General features: G+C 40.7%; 1 protein-coding gene across 1 annotated transcript; it reads right to left on the bottom strand.

Moving 5' to 3' along the window:
* Window positions 1-5,100: 5,100 nt before the first annotated feature.
* oga (O-GlcNAcase) lies at window positions 5,101-24,413 on the bottom strand. Its single transcript, XM_034185753.1, has 18 exons — window positions 24,248-24,413; window positions 22,130-22,181; window positions 21,962-22,059; window positions 21,664-21,794; window positions 21,360-21,531; window positions 21,176-21,274; window positions 20,768-21,052; window positions 17,674-17,832; window positions 17,352-17,545; window positions 16,838-17,098; window positions 16,551-16,754; window positions 16,069-16,243; window positions 10,427-10,512; window positions 9,270-9,374; window positions 9,020-9,111; window positions 8,737-8,929; window positions 6,301-6,460; window positions 5,101-5,423 (listed from the first exon to the last, which is right to left on the bottom strand). The coding sequence occupies exons 1-18, from the start codon at window positions 24,411-24,413 to the stop codon at window positions 5,287-5,289; spliced, it is 2,769 nt and encodes a 922-aa protein (XP_034041644.1). The 3' UTR covers window positions 5,101-5,286.
* Between the last annotated feature and the right edge of the window lie 2,456 nt (window positions 24,414-26,869).

Here is a 26,869-nt window from a genome sequence, read left to right as displayed (position 1 = left end):
TTTTGATGCTTTAGATAATAGTTTGCTACTGAATTATAATGGATAAAGTTCTTATGACTCAAGGAGAAAATCATGTAATGCAGATTTTTTCTTTGGAGATGTGCTTATTCTCCATGTGCTTAGTCATTATTCTATTTTTTGCTATAGCTATACACATATATATATATACACACACACACACAGGGAAGGGTCATTGTATTCTTTTGTTCCATCTTGTTCTATTAAAGTTTATTTACACTCAACAAAAATATAAGCGCAACACTTTTGGTTTTACTCCCATTTTGTATGAGATGAATTCAAAGATCTAAAACTTTTTCCACATACACAATATCACCATTTCCCTCAAATATTGTTCACAAACCAGTCTAAATCTGTGATAGTGAGCACTTCTCCTTTGCTGAAATAATCCATCCCACCTCACAGGTGTGCCATATCAAGATGCTGATTAGACACCATGATTAGTGCACAGGTGTGCCTTAGACTGTCCACAATAAAAGGCCACTCTGAAAGGTGCAGTTTTGTTTTATTGGGGGGGGATACCAGTCAGTATCTGGTGTGACCACCATTTGCCTCATGCAGTGCAACACATCTCCTTCGCAGAGTTGATCAGGTTGTCAATTGTGGCCTGTGGAATGTTGGTCCACTCCTCTTCAATGGCTGTGCGAAGTTGCTGGATATTGGCAGGAACTGGTACACGCTGTCGTATACACCGGTCCAGAGCATCCCAAACATACTCAATGGGTGACATGTCCGGTGAGTATGCCGGCCATGCAAGAACTGGGACATTTTCAGCTTCCAAGAATTGTGTACAGATCCTTGCAACATGGGGCCGTGCATTATCCTGCTGCAACATGAGGTGATGTTCTTGGATGTATGGCACAACAATGGGCCTCAGGATCTCGTCACGGTATCTCTGTGCATTCAAAATGCCATCAATAAAATGCACCCGTGTTCTTCGTCCATAACAGACGCCTGCCCATACCATAACCCCACCGCCACCATGGGCCACTCGATCCACAACACTGACATCAGAAAACCGCTCACCCACACGACGCCACACACGCTGTCTGCCATCTGCCCTGAACAGTGTGAACCGGGATTCATCCATGAAGAGAACACCTCTCCAACGTGCCAAACGCCAGCGAATGTGAGCATTTGCCCACTCAAGTCGGTTACGACGACGAACTGGAGTCAGGTCGAGACCCCGATGAGGACGACGAGCATGCAGATGAGCTTCGCTGAGACAGTTTCTGACAGTTTGTGCAGAAATTCTTTGGTTATGCAAACCGATTGTTTCAGCAGCTGTCCGAGTGGCTGGTCTCAGACGATCTTGGAGGTGAACATGCTGGATGTGGAGGTCCTGGGCTGGTGTGGTTACACGTGGTCTGCGGTTGTGAGGCTGCTTGGATGTACTGCCAAATTCTCTGAAACGCCTTTGGAGACGGCTTATGGTAGAGAAATTAACATTCAATACACGAGCAACAGCTCTGGTTGACATTCCTGCTGTCAGCATGCCAATTGCACGCTCCCTCAAATCTTGCGACATCTGTGGCATTGTGCTGTGTGATAAAACTGCACCTTTCAGAGCGGCCTTTTATTGTGGGCAGTCTAAGGCACACCTGTGCACTAATCATGGTGTATAATCAGCATCTTGATATGGCACACCTGTGAAGTGGGATGGATTATCTCAGCAAAGGAGAAGTGCTCACTATCACAGATTTAGACTGGTTTGTGAACAATATTTGAGGGAAATGGTGATATTGTGTATGTGGAAAAAGTTTTAGATCTTTGAGTTCATCTCATACAAAATGGGAGCAAAACCAAAAGTGTTGCATTTATATTTTTGTTGAGTGTATATATATATATATATATGTATGTGTGTGTCCAAAGGGACCAGTGAAGCTCTGTACTGTATTATTATAATAAGACAGACCAGTGTTTGCCATGCCACTGTTCCATGCTTTTTTTAATGGCTGTCTTCTCACCCTTTAACAGCAGATGGTGAGGACAGCACAGTGTCCATCCAGATCAAATTGGAGAATGAGGGCAGTGATGAAGAACTTGAAACAGACATGCTTTATAGCCCACAGCTTGCTCTAAAACTGGCTCTGGCAGAATGAGTTCATTTCATACAAAATGGGAGCACAACCAAAAGTGTTGCCTTTATATTTTTGTTGAGTATAATAAAAAAAATTGCTTGCATCTGCATGAGCCAATCAGAAGCGCTCATTTTAAAAACCCTTTTGATTTTCAAGCACAACTTTAAATTGTGGTCTTAGAGTGGGGATATGTGATCAAACTGAGCACAAAATGGAGTGAACAGTGACAAATTAACAGAGAAAAAAAAGTGCAAAAAGACAACTCCTGAGAGTTTTGCCATTGTATAAAAATTGTTTGACCAGTGACTTGAGTTGTAGTTTGGATCAGTTTCTATATACGAGTAGGTAGGCTGTTCCATAAAAAGCTGTACCATGAGATGCATTACTAGATTTTGTTGCAGTTGAATCCCAATTACATGGTTTGAAGAAAATCTGAAAAAATAATTAGTAGCTTTACCATTAACAATATTATGAACAAAATTTAATTCAAGTTAGTTAACATGCAATATCAACATACTAACCAAAGCAAATTCCTGAGCACCATTACGAGTTCTGGGTGGTGCATATTAATAGAAACAAAATGACTAAGATAAAGCTTCAGAAAGTTAACTGCATAAACCAGATTGTTAGTTAATAAACTGTGTTATTCCTGCCCAATACTTGGCAAGCTAGAATCTGAAGCATTAACATCACAATTCCAACCATTGTATTATTACAACTGTGATGCATTTTAATGGGATTATTTAAAAATTTGATCCCATCAGTGAAACCCAGAAAACAGAGAAACAGCATCATGGTTCACTGATTTTAATACCCATGTTACAGTACATACAACTCTTACATTGTCATCACCAATCCCAAACTCAAACAAAATGTACAATTGGAGCCCTTTCTCTCAGTCACTGCTGTTTTTAAAAGTCAAACCTTGGTGGCAAAGACAAAAGTGTGGAAAAACTGGAAAAAGAACCATTTAGAAATAGTGAAAACTCTGCCGTCGTAAATTCAAAAGCATATCTGTTGTAAGTCTCACACCTCACTGAGATACAGCTAGGTGGGGCGGCTGTACAGGGTTGACAAACATGGCTAGCAACTTCCTTGAAGGAATGCTAGCCATGTGAATAAAGATGTACAAAATAGTAACACTTTATGATTTACAGAGTATGTACTACAGTATTATGTACACGGACGTGTGTGGCATGCATGTTCCCCTATGTAGCGTATGACGCGGTTATTCTAATGTCAGCTGCAGTAAATGTACCTCATGCACATCATGAACGTCCACAAAAACAAAACGTCACATTGGCCAACGGCAACTGAAAGAACACGAGCCTCATGTTTCTGTCAGAACACTCATATCTACAATCAGAAAGTGCTTTTTAACTATACAGCTACTACACAACTTGAAACGCATTGAAAAATGGAATCTGTATTAAAATACAAAACATTCAATGAAAGAAGGAAACAAAAACCCACTAACTACTTTCAACTCTCAACTCCCACAGTGCAACAGTGTAGGAGTCAATGCTACTTCAGTGACAGAAAATAACACCTGCCAGTAAATGGGGTAGAAAGGACAACTGAGAAAACATTCACTGGAAAATATGAATCGTAACAAAACAGAGAGGGATGCAAAATGACATGTACTACAGCCAAAGAATGAGATCTCACTTTGTCACAGCACATCTGAATTTGGGATGAAAATGCACACACTTGAATTTTACCCAGATTGCCTTTAGTTCAACAGTTCAGGCCCCTGGGTAATGTTCACAACAAACTGAGCAGCTTCATGGCAGTGAGAGAGTTAGTGCTTCATCTGGGTAAATCACACCTGCAATTTAAAGTCCTATTAATATCCACTAATGTGAGCCATGTCCAGAAAATAAAATAAAAATTACATCTCTATATTAATCTGCTAATCATTGGAATTGTAATATCTGAATTTTGGTGTAACCAGGTTGTGCTCCCAGGAAATGTTTACGGTAATTATGAATGTAATTTTGTACATTTTATCAACTTAGTCACTTGAAACATTTAAAAAATAAACACTACATAGTTACACAACTTCCTGAAAACTGGAACGTGTTGATCAGGTGAGGTACTGCAGTGACGTGAACTTGGCCATTGTAGAGACATGATTGACAGGTGAGAGGCTTTGTTTAAAAAAATCAATCAGATCTAAAGTTGTGTTTTTTGGGGGGGGGGGGGGGGGGGGGTATTTCAAATATCAACTGCTCAAACAGAATGGTCTGACTATTATTAATAATTATTATGAGATTCAAGACAGTTATCCACCCCCATGTGTAGTCAGCCTCACCGCTTCATGTTAAATTTATTCATGCTTCTGACTTTTCAGAGAGCTACAACAGTGCACCTCCTCCTCCACAGTGCACAAAGACACCACCTTATGTGATGTTACCCAAAACCACATAAAAAAAAAAAAAAAATGTTCAAGAACATCCATTTTTTTTTCCTGTTGAGCCCACACTCTCATTCTTCTATTGTCATTTCACTGAACTCAACACAATGAGTGTGGGCGGGCAAAAACAAAACGTGTAAATCCCACTGCAAGTTGCTCTTAAAAAGGCCTTGTTCTCAAAGCCGAAAACAAAGAGTCACTATTACGGAGCAAATGGAAATGCCACATTATAAATCTTATTGTACTTTAGAAACTGTGTAATCGAGTCCTGCTTATGCCAACAGGTGCATTATTTCTCCATTTCAGAGTTGACAAAGCAGGACACACACGGGCAGTAAGGCACCACCTGAGATCAGCTTGTTTTACAGCTCTGCCTTTCTCCACTTCAGAGAACTTTGTATGGGACTTACTATGTTAAAAAAAAAAAAAGTCACTTTATGGAGTTGTCACTTTCTGCCTGTGGAGATATGCGAGCAGTGGTACCCAGAAATCAGCACTGGAGTACCACTCTTCCATATTGGCAGTCGAGTCACCTGACTAGAGGTCAGTTTGGCCTTTTAGCTTCAGATCTGCTGAAACCAACAGAGCTGTAAAACCAACAGATAGCACAGGGCATCTGTGCACCTGATGTGCTTAATTTCAGGCTCCCTTGGGCTAGCCAAGGTTCAAATCACATTAATGTTTTGACTTGTGAAAACAGTAAACATGTTTAGAAGCCTAGCTGACCTGCCCTCTATTAGTCTGTCACAGTTATGGTAGTAGAACATTTCCTCATAGGCTGCGTCCCATAATGATGACATCTTTGGGAAAGCCTTCCATTTTGGCCACCTCAAAGCATCCGAGCTTACTGTAGAAGTCCAACATTCTCTTATCAGTGTGACACACCTTGCAGAATGCACCATGTGAACCTGGGGAAACAATAAAACTAGATGAGCAAAAAACATCCCCAAAACTCCCTGTTGCCGAAACCCGTTTGTCAACATTTCACAAAACTGCATTACGATTACAACAAAACTTCCAGATCCTAATGTCTTAGATCAGGGGGTGGGCAACTTGTTCCAGAAAGGGCCAAGAGGGTGCAGATTTTCTTTGCAGGCACTGACTCCACCAGGTGATTTCACTGATTAATATCAGTTTGAGCAGATGGAATCAGTTAATCAGTGAAATCACCTGATGGAATCAGTGGCTGCAAAAAAAAAAAACAAAACCCTGCACCTCTTGGCCCTTTCTGGAACAAGTTGCCCACCCTGTCTTAGATCTTCTGTTGCTCGAAGCAGCATCCTATTCATGAAGATATAGTTTTAGCTGGCTAAAGAGTATTAAACGGGTAGAAGGTTTTGTTTGTGCAAACAAATATAGACAACATCCAAATCACAATAAAACATGCATGAGACATAAAATATGCATTATAGTACAGGTAATCTTGTCCCATTAAATCCTGTGTGTAAGTAAGGATTCTTATCTAACTTTCAAAACACAAATACATTAATTTCCAACATTGTTTAAACTGGCACTTTTTTCATAAATCAGTGTATAAATTATACTAAATGTACATGTATCCAGTACTTTATTTTGGTTTATTCAGTAAGATTACAATAGTCTCTCTCAGATGTTGACGCTCACCCAGTGGCCTTTTAAAGGAAAAGGCAAAAGTATTATTAAATGTGAGCCTCTTCATATAATCACTCAAATTGCAATTTGGTGAGCAATGACATTTACAAATATTCAGTACATTATTTGCTTATTGAGATGCATTAATGTCAATTTGCAATTGCTGCCACCTACCATTGGCCTTGAGAGAAGACAGAAGACATCCCATCATGCTTTTAGCCACACTGGGGTCAGTCACCTTTGCATGAATGTCAACTTTGATAAGTGAGGGAAAGTTGGACAGGAACGATTCTGGAAGACCTTCCTCTTCTTCATGAAAACTCAGCATCATCTTCTACAAGGACAGAGGCAGATGGTAAAAAAGAATCCAATACCACATGGAAAAACCCATGGCATTCATCATCTCACATCAAGGCGACAGTGTACATATGTAGGTGGTTTATCCAATTTGGAAAAGGCATTTGTGTATTTTTTTTTTAAAAGGGTAGCGATAGGATTACACTGAACAAGCCTGTGAAATGAAAATTGTGAAATCCAAGGAAAATTTTCAGGGGGTCTGGGGGTGCAGCCCCCCAGGAGCTGGGGTTTAGGGCCCGAGGGGCCCCAGAAACCAAATTAATTTTGCATCTAATAATACATTTTCAGCATTTCCTCCGTGGTATAACTCACAAACTCGCAGATTAAAGCAGATAACCCGTAAGTTGGAGAGGAAATGGCGTCTCACTAATTTAGAAAATCTTCACTTAGCCTGGAAAAAGAGTCTGTTGCTCTATAAAAAAGCCCTCCGTAAAGCTAGGACATCTTATTACTCATCACTAATTGAAGAAAATAAGAACAACCCCAGGTTTCTTTTCAGCACTGTAGCCAGGCTGACAAAGAGTCAGAGCTCTATTGAGCCAAGTATTCCTTTAGCTTTAACTAGTAATGACTTCATGACTTTCTTTGCTAATAAAATTTTAACTATTAGAGAAAAAATTACTCATAACCATCCCAAAGACATATCGTTATCTTTGGCTGCTTTCAGTGATGCCGGTATTTGGTTAGACTCTTTCTCTCCGATTGTTCTGTCTGAGTTATTTTCATGAGTTACTTCCTCCAAACCATCAACATGTCTATTAGACCCCATTCCTACCAGACTGCTCAAGGAAGCCCTACCATTAATTAATGCTTCGATCTTAAATATGATCAATCTATCTTTATTAGTTGGCTATGTACCACAGCCTTTTAAGGTGGCAGTAATTAAACCATTATTTAAAAAGCCATCACTTGACCCAGCTTACCATGTTTCTTGAGGGCACAAGATGCAGTGAGCTTTTCCCGTTTCTTTTATCTGTGTTCATGACACCTTACACCTTATGCTGCATTTACACCGGGTGCGACGTGAGCGACAGGTTGCCATGTAATCCCTATGGAACGACGCGTTTTGGCGCCAAGTCACGCAGCGCGACGCGATGGACGCGAATGAAGCAACACGAGTGAAGTGATTTTGAGCGATTGGCGCTTTTGTGGCGCGATATTGTGTCGCATCACGTCGCGTTGCCCTCCTCCCCAAGTTGAAAAATCAGAACTTTTCGTCTCGTCGCGCCGAATATGTAGTGACGTGGAGATGTCTGGAGTTTGACTGAAGATGTGAACACGTCCTCTATCTGGTAGCAGCCTGTGAGCAGGACTTATGTCTCTTTTGTCCTTTATTTCACAATTATGACAGAGTTTTTGGAGCGAGCAGCAGCCCCACAGCAGCGGGAGTGGAGTTTCTTTTTATTTTTATTTTACGTGCGCGCGCAAGCGAATCGTCCGTGGAGATTATTTTACTTATTAACTACACAGATGTATAATAAAACAAATGGTGACTGGTTTTCTAAACACAATTATGACAGAGTTTTTTGAGCGAGCAGCAGCCCTGCAGCAGGGGGAGCAGAGTTTTTTCCTTTTCTTTTTTTACGTGTGCGCACGAGCGAATCGTCTGTGGAGAATATTTCATTAATTAACTACACAGATGTATAATAAAACAAATGGTGACTGGTTTCTAAACACAATTATGACAGAGTTTTTTGGGGGGAAGAGCGAGCTGCAGCAAGCAGCGGAGTTTCTTTTTTTCTTTTTTTTATTGTTTAGATGCGCGTGCGTGAACGGGACAGGAGGTCCTCAAACTGGGTCCCGCAGAGGTGGAAGGACCGCTGAAAGCGGCCGTCATCCAGACGCAGCTCCTGCAGCAAATAATGATACTCCCTGTATTGGGAGCTTTCCACAACAACTCGCTCCGTGTGATCAAGGTCCGTCATGTTAACCTGACGGACAACCGGAACCGGCGAGCGGAATGGAAGCTCCTCCTATTTGATGACGCACCAGGGCGAATTTTCACAGCAAAAGCAGAGTGACACACCAGGCGAAGGAGGCACCTCCGTCGCCACGCGACACCCGCAAATTTGTAGCGACTGATCGCGCCCGGTGTGAAAGCGGCATTACAGTTATGTTTGTGAACATTTTTTTAATGCAGTTCTTTCATAAGGGTTATGAAATACATGATGTGAAAATTGTTAACGTTCACTGCTGATAGAAAGAAAATCCTGACATTTGGCACCACGTTGAAGAGATGGACTGGGATCCTACCTCTGCCTCTGTAAGGTCCTTCTGACAGTCAGGCTTGTGGTACTTCTCTTGCATGAAGGGAATCCAACTCAACTTGCATTTCTTAATGAAGGGCTTGACATCCACAGTGCCAAGAGCATAACCACAGATCCCTTCCTCATCTTCTAGCACAAAACCATAGTCTGAACTCAAAGTCAGGAGACCTCCGACTAACCTGCAAAGACGGAGTAAGGATTAGACATGCAGACTTGTACAGGAGTAAAACCCTGCATTCCAGGATGTACACTGGGTGTTTATGCGTTACCTGTCTCCTATGAGGTCAGCATCCTGCTCAGAGAAAGGCACATCCTCCATTCCTTCACAGAACATCTCTTTACAGATTTTATAGACCGCAGCCTGCAAATCAGAGATACAATTGGCATGGATGAAATGTGCTCCCCAACAACCACCTCAACTTCAGCCTTCCCATCTTTCTCTTCCTTTGTATTTTGACTATTGAAATGCAGTATTACATGTTTAACAAACTGGTTAAACAAGAAGGCATTAAAGCTCACCTCATCTTTGGAAAAATATGGCCTGATGGAATAGATTTTGGAGGTTGGCATCGATGGTGGAGGTTGGTAGAAAAGATCGTTTGCCCCATCTATTGGCAACAATCGCTGTGGGTGTCAAAAGAGAAAGGTTTAGTGTCCATCAGGCCAGATAGTGTGCTGGTCTGGCCGAGTGCCTCAGTGCATTTGCTGCAGTTGAGCCACTGTCAAACCAAAAGGATTTGCAGAACACAGCACAGAGTTTTGGGCTGACATAACAGCGACTAAAAATTTTCATATTCATTTTTAATTTGACAGTGGACAATGAGCAAACAACACATTTTCTCAGTTTTGGTAAAGCGCACATTGCACAACGCGCACATTTCAGACAAACAAGAGAGGCGCTTTGGTCTGACTAAGGTTTTACTGGCTGAAGGAGATGCTCCTTTCCCTTTTGTTGGGCATCGCAAAATTTCGCTGCGCTGGACCCTCCTGTTGAGAAAAATAATGATGCCTGCGCATACAGCCAGAGAGAACTCCAGGAAAAACACCAAAGAGACAAATTTAATACTTGCTAACAATATTACACATTAAATATGGCATCATTTACATTTGTGGTTCAAGGTTGGAGGCTTTGCTGGAGCTACAGAACTTTTTGCGTAATCATGGAGTTTTCTCATTACAAACATGCTCTCATTTTCGCTGGTGCTGCGATGCTTGTGCTTGCCAAAGGTTGGCTGGTAAATTTGTGCGCTGTACTTTCCTGCAAAGAAACAATGCGTCATGAAAATAAAACCTATCCATGTTCGCATGCGCTGCATGCGCTTGGGAAAAGCAGCATCTCCTTGGGCAGTTGCTGAAAGAAATTAAAATAATCATTTAAGAAAAGATACATGACCAAACAATGGCTATAATCTCTTTTCTTAGGTTTCAAATATCTCATCCCCCTCACACACCAACACTTTCTAAAGTGAAAGCAAATGTGCTTAAATACCATCCAAAACATCTTTGGAGAATATGGGGATGGAACAATTTGCTGTGAAGTCAGAAATATAACCATCAGCTCACCTTTGACAGACCAAACCCCGTCATACCTGCTTACATAATACCATTTCTTTTCTCATAAACTGTTTTTTGTTGTTTGTTTTCATATGATTGCTGTAATTCAGTGCATTGGATACCTGGAACTCTCCTGCTAGACCTCCCCTAAAGGCCCAGGGCTCTTGGTCTCCTCTAAGGAACTGTGCTGAGGACTGACTACGACACCCTGTTAGGAGCAGAGCCAAGCGGACATTGTTACCACAGGATGGGCTCTCTGACACAGATGAAGGGAGCAAGGAGATGGGGAGGAAGGGAAATCATTTGTATCTAACAGCATAATTAGATTTTTTTTTGTATTTGTAAAAACAAAGAAGGACCTACTTTGTAATATTTCAGTTATATCCAATATAAATCTTTTATGATGAAATGGGGCTCAAGCAACGAAAGCTTACGCATTTTTAAGAGAGTAATCTGGTCCAGTTTAGATTTATTTTGGAAAGACTAACAATCAGAAAAACTTTGAAAGCTCTGCACCATAAAATCAATGCCAATAGACTTCACATAACATAGGATGAAGGTTAGCAAAAAACATGCTCTCCAAAGACTAAAGGGAGAACGGCATGTAATGCAGTTCAGGTCAAAACAAAACACTGATATTTCAGTGACAGTAAACTTCATTATGAGGTCAGAGTTCAGTATTGATCCACCAGGACCAAAACCCAGATGTCGGAGGAGTGCAATGTAAGCTTCAGCTGCCGTCACCCCACTGATCTTGGCACCTGATGTGAAGTCACATTCTCATCTTTCTGCCGTGTCACATGACTGGAGAGCATGAGTCATTAAACCAGGAATACAACAACAGACAGTGTGAACAGTCCTTAGATCAAAAAGCTAACACTCACATTTTAAAGCCACAATCATACAGACGGCACTGGGACAAAACGCATAAAGGGAGCATATCTACACCCCACAGGGATCTATTAAAGTTTGGATATGATAGCACAATTCCTAACAAAGTCTTGACCTGGTTGACAAGGAGCCCTGTCATGTGACCAGACAAACGCAGCACACGGGCAAGACACCTATTGCTGCTTTAGGTGACTAACCTCAGCCTGCTATCAGTAATACAATTCCTCAGATGAGCTCGCACAACAGCACAAAGATGCACCTACGGGGAGGAACAAAGAACTTGCTTGGACTACTAAATCATGTCAGAGTGAACTGCTTTCATCTGATTTGTTAGTGTGCTTTGTGCTGCCATCTATAATTAATCAGAGCACATGCAGATCTTTTTCGTGTGTGGTCTGTCAACCTGTACACTAGCATACCGACTGTAACTCTACAGCCAAACCAAGGTGAGTAGACTGGGAAAAAAAAAAAAAATCATGCGCCATAGACAAATTTTGGAGCCAAGTGTAAATTCCCTTGAGTAGGCGCATCTGGCTGGTCTGAGCAATTTCTACAACCCTACTGACAGAAACAAAAAGCCAGTTAGAGAGAAGCTGCCAAAGAAAGAAATTTGAGAGTTAACATGTAATATTCAACGCTAAATTCGCTGCGCAAAATGTGACTTCATCCAAAGGGCTGGTTCCTTTCCTCCAAATCAATCTTTTAATAATGATCAGTCCAATTATGTGTGTGTGTGTATATATATATATATATATATATATATATATATATATATATAAACAAACAACTCCAAAGCATGAAAAGAAAAACAACGCCTGCACTGTGCATACATCGGGCACTGTCGATCCAAAAGCAGTAGAAACTTGTACTGTGGATTCTTCCATCTGTACATAGTGAAGGGAGAAAACAGTAGAAAATAATTATTAGTAAGTGCACTCAGTACATTAACCAGGGATGTTGTGACTAAGTGCTGACTGCACAGCTTCCAATGTGGGAGGAAGATGGACACGTGTCAACACAATGAACAGAGCAGATGTAAACAGGCACTCCATGACCCTGCTGTCCTGATATTCAAATACCGCCTGTGGTGATATTAATCACATACTGTATCTGAACATCCTCATTTGATATGGAACTTTCTGTTGAGTAATTCATTAAGCCACTGGTGTTCAATTTTAATGTGGCTTTACCAGTGTGGGTATGCTGCCTGCTGTGTACTGTTGGTCTCAGTCCTCAGGTTTACCACATGGATGGACTGGACAGAAACCTGCGAATGAAACCGAGTTATAGGGAGTAACCTACAGGCCATGCTGGTGCTTTCGGCTATTTCAAGAAATACTCAAAATGTGGAGGTGTTGCAAAACTGATTTCACTCAATCTGTATCATGGTGAAGGACTTGCATGAGATGCCACAAATCAAATAATATATATATATATATATATAGAAATTAAGGCACATCCAAACAATATTCACTATTTTAATGTGGGTCCTGTTTGGTCCAACTGGTTACAGCGAAAAACTCAGTGTTTTCCCCTACACCGCTACATTTGTGGCAGCCCACCATAATAGTAACACTGTTTGCCACATTGAATTATTTAAGTATTTAAAATGGGTAAACCTACATTTTATTTCAAACCTGCATGCAGCATGTTCAATCATCGCTCTCTGTTTTTCGTAATCAAACTGACAGACTTAGCTGTGAACAGCCATTTCTCAAAATGCATGCTCTAAATCAAAAGCATGTGCAGAAAGAATAAATCTGGGGTTCACAAATGGTTATGAACACTTCTGCACAAATATGCTCCAAAACAGATACAGTGAGGAAAATTAGTATTTGAACACCCTGCGATTTTTCAAGTTCTCCCACTTAGAAATCGTGGAAGAGTCTGAAATTTTCATCTTAGGTGCATGTCCACTGTGACAGACATAATCTAAAAAAAAAAAAAAAAAAAAAAAATCCCAAAATCACAATGTATGATTTTTTAATAATTTTATTTGTATGTTACTGCTGCAAAGAAGTATTTGAACACCTGTGAAAATCAATGCTAATATTTGGTACAGTAGCCTTTGTTTGCAATTACAGAGGTCAAACGTTTCCAGTAGTTTTGTGTTTTCACACACTGCAACAGGGATTTTGGTCCACTCCTCCATACAGATCTTCTCCAAATCTTTCAGGTTTGGAGTTTCAGCTCCCTCCAAAGATTTTCTGTTGAGTTCAGGTCTGGATACTGGCCAGGCCACTCTGGGACCTTGAAATGTTTCTTACGGAGCCCCTCCTTAGTTGCCCTGGCTTTGTGTTTGGGGTCATTGTCATGCTGGAAGACCCAGCCATGACCCATCTTCAATGCTCTTACTGAGGGAAGGAGGTTGTTTGCCAAGATCTTGCAATACATGACCCCATCCATCCTCCCTTCAATACGGTGCAGTCGTCCCCTTTGCAGAAGAGCACCCCCAGAGTATGATGTTTCCACCCCCATGCTTTACGGTTGGGATGGTTTTCTTGGGGTTGTTCTCATCGTCTAAACATGGGAAGTGGAGTTGATTCCAAAAAGCTCTATTTTGGTCTCATCTGACCACATGACCTTCTCCCATGCCTCCTCTGGATCTGTTTCTGTGTAGGCTCTCAGTTGTGCAGGTGGTTTCCATAGTAGAGAAGCTTGAATCTTCGACTGGACTGGGTTGCTTGACGCGAGGACGTTTCGCTTCAAATCGCAGAAGCTTCCTCAGCTAAAATTCTTGCTCTGGAAGTGAAAGAATTTTAGCTGAGGAAGCTTCTGCGATTTGAAGCGAAACGTCCTCGCGTCAAGCAACCCAGTCCAGTCGAAGATTCAAGCTTCTCTACTCCTCTGGATCATCCAGATGGTCAATGGTGAACTTCAAACGGGCCTGGACATGTGCTGGCTTGAGCAGGGGGACCTTGCTGCCCTGCAGGATTTTAAACCATGACAGCATCATGTGTTACTAATGTAATCTTTGTGACTGTGGTCCCAGCTCTCTTCAGGTCATTGACCAGGTCCTCCTGTGTAGTTCTGAGCTTTATCAGACTCATCCTTACCCCACAAAGTGAGATCTTGCATGGAATCCCAGACTGACGGAGACTGACAGTCATCTTGTGTTTCTTCCACTTTCTAATAAATAATCATAACAGTTGTTGTCTTCTACCAAGCTGCTAGCCTGTTGTCCTGTAGTCCATCCCAGCCTTGTGCAGGTCTACACTTTTGTCCCTGGTGTCCTTAGACAGCTCTATGGTCTTGGCTATGGTGGACAGGTTGGAGTGTGATTGATTGAGTGTGTGAACAGGTGTATTTTATACAGGTAACAAGTTCAAACAGGTGCAATTAATACAGGTAAAGAGTGCAGAATAAGAGGGCTTCTTAAAGAAAAATTAACAGGTCTGTGTGAGCCACAATTCTTGCTGGTTGGTAGGGGTTCAAATACTTATTTGCAGCAGTAACATACAAATAAATTATAAAAAAAAAAAAAAAAAAAAAAAAAAAAATCATACATTGTGATTTACGGATTTTTTTTTTTTTTTTTTTTTAGATTATGTCTCTCACAGTGGACATGCACCTAAGATGAAAATTTCAGACCCCTCCATGATTTCTAAGTGGGATAACTTGCAAAACCACAGGCTGTTCAAATACTTATTTTCCTCACTGTATATCCACTTTAATTCTGATAAGCTAGCTTGGCTGGGTACTACATGACGATGTAACGTAATGATTATATGGCCAAGTTATTTGTAAAAAAAAAATAAAAAAAATAATAATTTAAAAAATACTTTTAAAAATCTTAAAGTAATTAAATATTTGTAATTGGATTTTTTGTTTTTTAAAATAAATAAACTAAAAATTTCACAATTTTCCATAAAACAGACTGGTTATACCTATAGTAATTGTCTTTGATTGAAAGGGAAAGAAAAGATTTATAAAGGTATCAGTAAAATATTTTTGCTTTATATGAGACAGATGCCACCTTGATACATGTTGAGCAAACAAAGTTGAAATCCAAAAACATGATACCAAAATCTCCTCAGTGAGGGTATAACACCAAATTATAAGTACTGCATTCCTGTGGTTATTGTTCGCTGAAAACATTCTAAATTTTTATGTGTAATTTATGCACCAGAATGGCCTTCCACAGACAGTCACTCGATTTGCTCTCCAAGCTCGCGTGCGCACCAAGGGCATGGAGGGGAGGGGGATTTCCCCTAGTGATGCCCATCCCCACAGACAGAGAGATGGAAGCAAGGATATCTGTGTGGGAACACAGCAGTGATGTTACTGGATACACAGCAAGCAGCAGTAACTCTGCTGGGACATTTGCCACATGGATCTGGTTTTGTTATTGCCAAGGTGGAGCAGATTGTTGTGGTCTTCCAAGGAAGAAAAAAGAAAAGTTGGATGATAGCAGTGCAAACAGCACTCAGTCATACAAAAACAATCAACACTTCAAAAAACAGAAATCATTTTAGAACTTCTGAGAGGCAAGAAATCTGACATTATATGTACTGAAATGGTCAATAAATTGCCCTCAATTATAACTAGTTATTAGAACCACTGATTCCCAGTATGCATACAGGTATAGTGGGGAAGCATTTTAGGAGTCATTTTTCTCAGACTCTCATGATGGATAATACTGTACTGTTAACCATCAAGAAGACTGTGCGTGCATGAATTTGAAGAAATTATTTAAATATGGCTTTTGAAACTACATTGCACTGAAGATTAATTTGATCAATGCCAGTGATACTGTCACAAATTAACACGATTTGTGTACAAGTGTCTGCAAGAATGACGAAGTTCAGAATTATCATCTTTAGTCACAATAAAGGTATGAGTTTACCCTGTAGGGTCACCTATTCTTACATACCTAGCCACTGGACAAAAGACTTGACCATAGAAATGATACTCTTGATGTCCCAGATGTAAGGGTAGAGGTCATATAGAATGGTTCGGTTGGCTGTGTTCGACAGACGTGTAAACATCTGGATGACTGAGCAGCACATTTCTTCAAACTTCTCCGCCCGTGACTGCCACTCTGCAACCTAGACAATAAACAGGGTTTAAATTAGATTCAATTGTACACTTCAAACTGTACATCTGGTGTTTATGCCAATTTACCATAACGCTTTAAAGTTAAGTGCAACCAGGACAAATCTCAATCATACAAGTGAATGATCTCATAACCACACCACCCAATGGACAGCATAGGTAATGCATATCCACCATTTTGTTTGCAGTACATGACATCATCATACACCCAGAATATGTTCAGTACATAACCCCCACAATTACAAATTTTCTATCAACTTTCTAAGGGGCTGTGCTATATAAAGGGATGAACAAACATACCTTTTCAGCTTCTTTTCTCTTACAGTTGACACTGACCACACTGCTGTTGGCTCTAAGCCAGTTGAACTCTTTCAACATCTGCATGGCCTTGGGTCCATGTTCATAAGGCAAATAGAAAAGTTCTGCTAGCAAGCTTAAGTCCTCAAGTGTGAGGGGCTCAGCTATGAACAGGGGCTTCTCATTGGGACCAGGCACATACACACCCTGAGGACACAAGAACAAACAGTGTGAGTTCTGTAGGTGTTACCTTTTTAGTTTAGTCCTAGACTAGGTGTATGGGGGGGCACCTGTTTGAGCTGCTCATCTGTCTGCATGGGGGCGATATCATTCCCACAGTCCTCCTGGATGGAGTCTTCAGGAGACTTTGACTCGGACAAACTCTCCTTGTCTGTATCCATGGGCTTCAAGTCCTCAGTCATCTTATCAACGAGAACAGGACCGACATCTTTGCTCTCTGGATTGGTTTCATTTCCTGGTTCTGGTTCATCCTGCTTCTCAACCACCATCTCCATGGGCTCCTCATCTGAATCCTTCTTCTCCACCTCCACCTGCACAGACAAACATAAAAGAAAAATTCTACAACTTTTACAAGTGCTCTCCACTTCAGCAGAACTGTTACAAAACAACAACAATACATGTTTTCAAACAAAGATGTAAAGTGTGGTGAAGAACTGAAACAGAGTACAGGAAAACAAACATTCTGAACAAATAAAAAATTGCAATAATTTCACCATCAAGGTCACAGAAAACAAAAAGAATCAAATGTAACTGCTCTGCCTGTAATGTACAAGTAAAGCTAACCTCCTCAACCCCCTGAGATCTTTTTGAGATTGGGTGTGCATGTGGATCCAGACAGAGAGACGGCATGGCTGGTGACATGATAGGCTGCTGAAACACAGTTGTGACTGTAGTGGAGGAGCAGAGAGAGGGAGCAGCAGCCATGGATGACACGTCTATAGCTGTACTTTTGGCACCGCTCTGAGGCACCTGCCGGCCTGAAAAGATGACAATCTTATGATTTAAAGCTATCCAATTAGCAATACCCTACTTCAATATATCCTGTTTCTTTAAAAAGAAACTGAGGAATTGTGTGCATTCCATACACTTATGAGACTGGTCTTACTGTTGTATTGATGAGGCACACCAAATTCCCCAAGCCATTCTGCCAGAGCCAGTTTTAGAGCAAGCTGTGGGCTATAAAGCATGTCTGTTTCAAGTTCTTCATCACTGCCCTCATTCTCCAATTTGATCTGGATGGACACTGTGCTGTCCTCACCATCTGCTGTTAAAGGGTGAGAAGACAGCCATTAAAAAAGCATGGAACAGTGGCATGGCAAACACTGGTCTGTCTTATTATAATAATACAGTACAGAGCTTCACTGGTCCCTTTGGACACACACACATATATATACACACATATATACATATACACACATATATATACACACATATATACATATACACACATATATATATACATATATACACATATACATATATACACATATACATATATACACATATACATATATACACATATACATATATACACATATACATATACACATATACACATATATATACATATACACATATACACATATACACATATATATACATATACACATATACATATATACACATATACATATACACATATACATACATATACATATACACATATACATATACACATATACACATATATACACATATATATACATATACATATATACACACATATATACATATACATATATACACACATATATATACATATACACACATACACATATATACATATACACACATATATATACATATACACATATACACATATATACATATACACACATATATATACATATACACATATATACACATATATACACATATACATACATATATACATACACATACACATATATACACATATATATACATATACACATATATACACATATATACACATATACATACATATATACACACACATACACATATATACACATATACATACATATATACATACACATACACATATACATACACATACACATATATACACATATACATACACACACACACATACACACATATACATACACACACACACATACACATATACATATATACATATATATATATATACACACACACACACACACACACACACACACACTCAACAAAAATATAAACGCAACACTTTTGGTTTTGCTCCCATTTTGTATGAGATGAACTCAAAGATCTAAAACTTTTTCCACATACACAATATCACCATTTCCCTCAAATATTGTTCACAAACCAGTCTTAATCTGTGATAGTGAGCACTTCTCCTTTGCTGAGATAATCCATCCCATCTCACAGGTGTGCCATATCAAGATGCTGATTAGACACCATGATTAGTGCACAGGTGTGCCTTAGACTGCCCACAATAAAACGCCACTCTGAAAGGTGCAGTTTTATGACACAGCACAATGCCACAGATGTCGCAAGATTTGAGGGAGCATGCAATTGGCATGCTGACAGCAGGAATTGTATACATATACATATATACATACATATATCTCAGAGGTGGGACGAGTCATTGTCGAGTCATCAATCTGCAAGTCCCAAATCAGTAAGGAATCAATTGGTGGTCATTATGACTTGAGACTTCCTGATTCATGATTTGAGAGTGACTTGATGGTGACCTTGTCCCACCTCTGGTGTATATATCTCTCACACACACACACACACACACACACACACACACACACACACACACACACACACACACACACACACACACACACAGAGAGAGAGATATATATATATACGAGGTCTGTCCAAAACGTATCGCACCTTTTTATTTTTTTCAAAAACTATATGGATTTGATTCATATGTTTTTATGTCAGCCAAGCTTGAACCTTCGTGCGCATGCATGAGTTTTTCCACGCCTGTTGGTTGCGTCATTCGCCTGTGGGCAGGCTTTGAGTGAGCACTGGTCCACCCCTCTCGTCGTCGTTTCATTGCGAGGAAATGGCGGAATGATTTGGGCTTTTTTTCCCATCAGAATTTTTTCAGAAACTGTTAGAGACAGGCAGCTGGAAACCATTCGAAAAATTTATCTGGCTTTCGGTGAAAATTTTACGGGCTTCACAGAGAATAAGGAGTGTTACTACAGCTTTAAGGATGCCCCCAATGGCGCACGGCGCGCCGTGCTTGAGCTGCCATCGAGAGGCAGAAACCACCACATCATTTCTAAACGGATGGCTATGTGGAGCCGGACCGTCGTGTGCTATTTCTCTGGTTATCACAAGAGCTGGACATCAGCCATTTTCCGGCAGATTTCACTTTTAACAAGAGATTTTGTCATGGAAAGCCGCGCGGAGGCTTCGCGCATCAGGACATGCCCAGCTCTCCACAATTTCTCTTATAATAACTGGGCTGGTAAGCTTTGAAAGCCGAGATAGGCATGTCCCAACTTGTCCTCTGGCACTCCGAAACGGAGGTGTTCCTTTGTCTCGCTCGATCAGCGAATCGGTCCTGACGCGCGAAGCCTCCGCGCGGCTTTCCATGACAAAACCTCTTGTTAAAAGTGAAATCTGCCGGAAAATGGCTGATGTCCAGCTCTTGTGATAACCAGAGAAATTGCTCACGACGGTCCCAGCTCCACACAGCCATCCGTTTAGAAATGATGTGGTGTTTTCTGCCTCCTGATGGCGGCTCGGAGCGCGGCGCGCCGTGCGCCATTGTGGGGCATCCTTAAAGCTGTAGTAACACTCCTTATTCTCTGTGAAGCCCATAAATTTTCACAGAAAGCCAGATAAATTTTTCGAATGGTTGCCAGCTGCTTGTTTCTGAAAAAATTCTGATGGGAAAAAAGCCCAAATCATTCCGCCATTTCCTGACAATGAAAATCCGACGATGGGGCTGGACCACTCCTCCCACAAGGCGTGCTCACAGGCGAATGACGCAACTGACAGGCGTGGAAAACCTCACACATGCGCACGAAGGTTCAAGCTTGGCTGATGTAAAAACATATGAATCAAATCCATATAGTTTTTGAAAAAAATAAAAAGGTACGATACTTTTTGGACAGACCTCGTATATATTGTGCTTTATGAAACCAATTACCAGTCATTAGAATTTGAGTGGTCCAGAAAACAAAAACAAATACAAATGTGTGTGTTCCTTGGTGAAGATATTTGGAAGCATTTCTGAAACTACTTACTCATGACCACATCCTTGCGCACTCCATTCATATTAGACTTATACCAAGTAGCCAGAGTATGGATGGCTACAAAGTTGGACTCAAACTCGCAATTAGGGTTGGTGAGCACTCCTTTCAACCTAGGAATAAGCTCTGTTGAACGGCCCTTGTACGGCCCAAGGAAAAGTCTCTTCTGATCATAGTCATTGGCATGAATGTTGTCCCAGATTACTGGTGCTCTTCTAAGAATTTTAGACACCTCTTCAATAGTTTCCACAGTGATATCTTTGGACACCACTTTTGGACCTGGAGAAATAAAACCCCACATCAGTGAATCTGTAATGTATGTTTGAGAAGTCATTAATTTTAATAGAATGCTGAACAGCAGGAATAATGTCAAATGATTGTCAGGGAACAATTCAACCTCACCTGTCCATAGTACATCAATGCCAGGCAGCAACTTTTCTCCTACTGTGTGCAGATAGGGAGACTGAGAGACACTTGGGTAGCAAAATGTTCCACAGTACTCTGTTGTAAGACAAAACAAAAAGAAGCTTTAAATAAGTAAGTAAAACATAATTCATTTTTCGTTAAAGATGTAATAAATACCTACCTGTGGGACAGAAGAGGAAGGTTTCAGGCTCTCCCAGATACTGGTAGATTTCATTGGTGATGGAAACCTGAGCATGTGCAAATGAGCTGAACACCTCTTTGTCAGCTGGGCACATATTGTGGTCAATGTCATCAAAAAGTAAGGCAAATGACTTGCAACCAAAGTGTGAAACCTGAGGGAAAGAGAAGGAATGGGGAGCATTTTGTTATAGAATAACAGAGTGCAATATGCTGTGCATGTTCAGTTGACAACACTATGTGCTTTTATATGCCTTTCACAGCATGATTATAAAATATTCCCATGCCTGATCAAGTTTTCTCTTTAGTGCAGAAACCTCTTTCTGATTGGAGAAGGTGATGTCCAGTCCGGGTGAAATGGCATAGATGAATTCTACCCCATGCTCCTTTGCAGCACCAATTAATGTCATGAGTTGCTCTAAGAGATAGTTTAGGGGGAAAAAATAAATTCACTAAATCCGCAAGGAGTCATATGTTTAAAATCAGTCTAGTAATTGTCCTTAAACTTGATCATGCAGGTCTGACTGGCACCATTATATGACTAACTGATCAATGTGTCCAGAATGCAAAATCCAAACAAATTACCTGCTTCTTCCACAGAGTACAACTCTCTCCAGAACATTCTGTGTTTGTAGTCATCTTTGGGTGCATATAAGTATGTATTCAATCCCCATTTCTGTTGCCTGTAAATTACCAGGTTATCAAATCTCTATGCAACAACATAACAAATGCTGCATTAACAGTGCATCATACCTCCTGAATAACTCTTTCCTCTGTTCCATGGTCCAAGGACGACCATAAAAACCTGCATCAGCAAAGAAGAGTCAATTTAGTTGTTGTCTACAATAATCTATCAAATCTGTTTGTCTGTTTCGCCTTTGCACACATTTTGTAACTGCACATTTTATTTTATTTGCACATTTTTACTGTGAATTATTTAGCGTATATTCATACATGTACAGAGAGAGTACAGTTGGTCTGTTTCACAGTCAGGGTACACAAGTGTGTGTCAGTGGCACAAAAAAAAAAAAAAAAAATCTAAGTAGTTACTTTGGTCAGGTTATTCATCCATATTTAACTGCTGAATGGGGTACTTAAATGTCCAAAGTTTCAGACCTGTCAGATGTTTGCATATATGAGCTCGAGATATATAAGGATTAAACAACTCGAAGCCATGCATTATATGGTTTGAATGCATTTCGTGGAGTAACACCACTCTGCGCATTATATGGTCTGAATGTACTTCCCATTGTGGTGTTTTAGACTCCGCGTCGTGCATTCAAACCGTATAATGCACGGCTTTGAGTTGTTTAATCTGCTTATACCATGGTCCCACACGGTGAGCTAACACACAAATATTTAAGTTAACAGAACTTGATAAACATGCGTAAGTATTTGGGACTATTTTATGCCAGTCTCAAGATATTTTGCCTCCGATGCGCTTACTGAGTCTGCGGGCTCGGTAAACGCCACAGTGGGCCACTCACACCGCCCCCCCCCTCTGCTGTATGAAGCTGCGGCCAACTCTGGCAACAGGTCCAGAAACTACACTCGCTGTTTTGATGCGGAGCGCTCCAGCAGCCCGCAAGGATAGAACTGTTCTCTTCTTCTTTCCCATCTTCAATCTTGTCCAGTTCGTCTGATGTTAAATCTTTACGCCGTTGCTTTTGCTGTTCTTCTCGTTTGCTCTCCTACTCTTTCCATTCCTCAAACGTTTTATTTTGGCTAAAAATATTAAAATTCACTTGGAAAGCCATGTTTTATGGCGTTTCTGTCATTCACCTGTCAAAACACAGCTGATCTGCGCCAACTGATTTGCACGTTGCTATGGTAACAACCAGAGCTGAGTGATTAAAAAAAAGTGACTTAACTCGCCGAACTACATGTGCGCATACACGAAAATAATGCACGCCAGTTAGACATGGAATTCTCACTGACCATGGTATAAATATATACGTATATACATACACATACATACTATCTATTAAAAACAGTTGATAAGTATGTACACAGAGTTGTATACAACTGCTATTGTGTTTCTGCATTCTGATGATGATGCTGATAGACCAGTAGCAGCTATCCATGTATGGCAAACTAAACTTTGTTGGTCATTTCCACCTTGCCATGAAACTAAACTTTATCTTTAAAATCGTACCCTCATTGGAAATCAGCCCCATTCAACCCTGCTGTGTGAACTCAGTTGTTACAACAGGCAATTTGCTCTCAAGTGTAGGCTAGACAAATATGAGGCATTATTTGTAAAGCGCTTTGAGTGTCAGATGCAGATGGAAAAGTGCTATGTAAATGCAGTCCATTTTTACTAAAACAGGAATTGGTGATTATTATTCACACAGCACTGCATTTTTAATTAGTAAAATTAATAAAAAAGTTTCACAAATAAGCTTGAGTCACCAATGTGCTGCCTAGCACTGTTCTGATAAAAAAGATCCAGCATGCAAGTGAGTCGTTGACGAGGGACCAGCGTCTCAAAAAGGCCAAGGGGACGCACACGTGACACCTGGCAACGAGCAGGTTGATTGCTCACTTCGAGAGACAATGAATATTGCAGGACTGTCCGAGCGGTTTCCAGTCTGAACCACCAGGGGGAGATCCGCGAGCTGTGGACTACTCGTCCTCCTCTGCAGAAACAGGTCGCTTCGAAAACCTCAAAAGATTTTGTTCAAGGCTTCATCACCACGGTGTGTACCAGGCATTGTTAGCGACAAGTAAATATATTTCAAGACAACTGGTACCCGGTATTAGTCTGTTCGAAAGGTGTGCAATAGGACCCCCTTTAATATTCTGATCGCATCGGTATACCAGTCATGACGGGAACACACAATTTTGTTTAACATACATATGCAGTCTTACCTTCTACGACCCCACTGATGAATTTTCTGTGGCCCGTCAGTTCCACTCCAATACCGACTTCATCCACTGGGCCGGGGGCCTCGACACAAGCCTCTCCGGAGACTGGGCTGGGGCTCGTTTCACCGTCCACTTGAGGGGTCTCTAGCGCCTTATCTTTTTGCACCATCGTTACGAGATTTCCCCCGATGTGAAGACACTTAATGCCGACGAAACCGAAAAACGAAACGAGCCTTTAAACAAGCCTTGAGAGAGGTAAACCGCGTCGTTTGCTAACTTACGGTGTTAGCCAGACTTGTCAAATTTCTCCGAGGAAAACTGCAACCGGCCCTCCAGAACGTGATCGAAATTACTACCTACTGCTTCAAGGCATTTATATTATTAAGATAAACATAAGGAGCACATCTGCTGAATTGCGTGCCGTCGTTTACTAGTCTTTATGGATTTGCCGTTTAGTCCGTTCTTCCTGTTTACAGTAACTGCGCATGCTCAACAGACCGGTTTAAACCAGTCAGAACTGGATCTGCGTGACAAAACAGCGCTAACGTCGTCATGTAAAAGTGATATTCTACATTTCCAGTCAGAGTCTGAACCTCACATAAGCGTCGCATTTGTATTTAACACAGACACCCACCTACAGACAACCAACAAGACCACGTAAATCAGCCACATATTGTTCGAAGGATGCTGGAAGTTTAAAATGCCTGCACTAACAGTCTAATAAACCCTGAGTTAGTTATACTGTATATAATCTGTATTACAGACACTGACAAAAAGCATGGTTGCTTAGTGGTTAGCACTGCTGCCTCACAGCAAGGTCATGGGATCACTTCCCACCTGTGGCCTTTCTGTGTATTATTTGCATGTTCTCGTGTTTGCGTGGGTTTCCTCCGGGTGCTCCGGTTTCCTTCTAATTATCAGTACGCCATAAACCTCATGGAGGCATTGGCAGTATTCGCTAGGGCATCTGTAGCTAAAGTACAAGCACTGTCGGATGAAAAGCTCTACAAATGTCATTTTTTGTTGGCCTGAGGAGGGAGCACTGTTGCTTCACAGCAAGGTCATGGGATCGATTCCCACCTGTGGCCTCTGTGTGGAGTTTACATGTTTGCCACCTGTTTCTGTGGCTTCCTCCCACATCCAGACATGCAGATTAGGTGGAATGGAAATTTTAAATTGTCCATAGGTGTGCATGCAGGTTTGAATGTGTTTGTCTATAATGTAGCCGTGACAAACTGGCGTCCTGTTCAGGGTGTACCCCACCTCACACCCTATGACTGTTGGGATAGGCTCCAGCCTCCCGTGACCCTTAATTGGAGTAAGCTGTTGAAGATGAGTAAATGAGGAAAGCAGATGGCAGTCTACACACAAAGAAGTCCGTGTATGGCCTCAAGTACGGACTACATCGTCAGGACTGTTTTTGCAAGTTGACTGAGAACAATTTTGGATTGGATTGCTATTTAAAGTTTGTGTTGGATTATTTGGAACCTCTTGAGCTCAAACCACTAACCCAAAGGTTCACTAGTCTGAAGGTTCAGGTCAGTAAACAAATTAATTTTGATGCCCTTTAGCCTACTAGCTGTACACTTACACGTGGTTTTCGTTCCAGTTAAAGACATTTCTTTCATCTGTAATGCGAATGTTACTTTAACAATTATAAAAGATCACTTTAACTTCACTAGTTAAAGATGCACCGTACAAAATAAATGTCATACACAATATTCCGTAATCAATACTTTGGCATTTAATTCAAATGGCAATTATCCAACCTTCACAGGTGACTCTGAAGCAAGATATGTTTGGCAGAAATTGAAGTACACACAGACTACTGAACCTTCGTATTAGTGAACCCTTCCCCAAAGGACCAGTGACACACCAAAATGTCCTTTTGTTTATGAATTAATATCAAATTACAAGGATCTATTTTAGGCATTATATGAAACAAAATATTTTTTCATTTGTGTAAAGAATATTTAATGTGGTGAAAGATGTAATGTTGGAACATTCCATCTTTCACCTCATGAAACATTCTGAACTCCCATAATGCATTATGGGAGTTCGGGGTTTGTGTTTTATTATTGTACATGTTGGTTTTGCAGTGTCGTTAGTGTTATAGATTTGTTGCATTTCTCTAGTTCAAATAGTGCAGTTAGTTTGGTGAAGAGTTGTTGTGACCATGAGTGAAAGTGCCTCATGTTTGTCTTTTGCCACCCGCTGTGGCATTGTGTGTGAAAAGTTAAGTGCCACATCTTTCCAGCAGCCGGCAGAGTGCATAAAGACAAAAACTCTGGCTTGTTGTTCATTTGGGTTTGTGATCGCCTTTTAATTTACTCAGATATCTCTGCAGTGCTTAAACTCAAAGCTGGCTCATCAGTAACCGACAGTGTAACAATTCAGTCCTAAAAGTTAGCGGTTAGCTGCAACTCCAGCTGATTTTTTTTTTTTTTTTTGGCAGTTTATCGGTTTAGCGTTATAAAAGTTAACTTTCCATTGAATAAGAACATTTTCTTACAAAACAAAAACTCTTCATGAATTTGTAGGTTTTCCAGTGTCTTGTAAAAAATTTCCTCATGACATCATAATCATCTATAATCCACACACCCATTTGTTTGATGAAGCACGATA

The sequence above is a fragment of the Thalassophryne amazonica genome, chromosome 13 (genome assembly GCF_902500255.1).
Source record: "Thalassophryne amazonica chromosome 13, fThaAma1.1, whole genome shotgun sequence".
NCBI classification, from domain to species: Eukaryota; Metazoa; Chordata; class Actinopteri; order Batrachoidiformes; family Batrachoididae; genus Thalassophryne; species Thalassophryne amazonica.
Note: the sequence above shows the minus strand (reverse complement) of the source record. Positions and strands in the feature narration are given on the sequence as shown.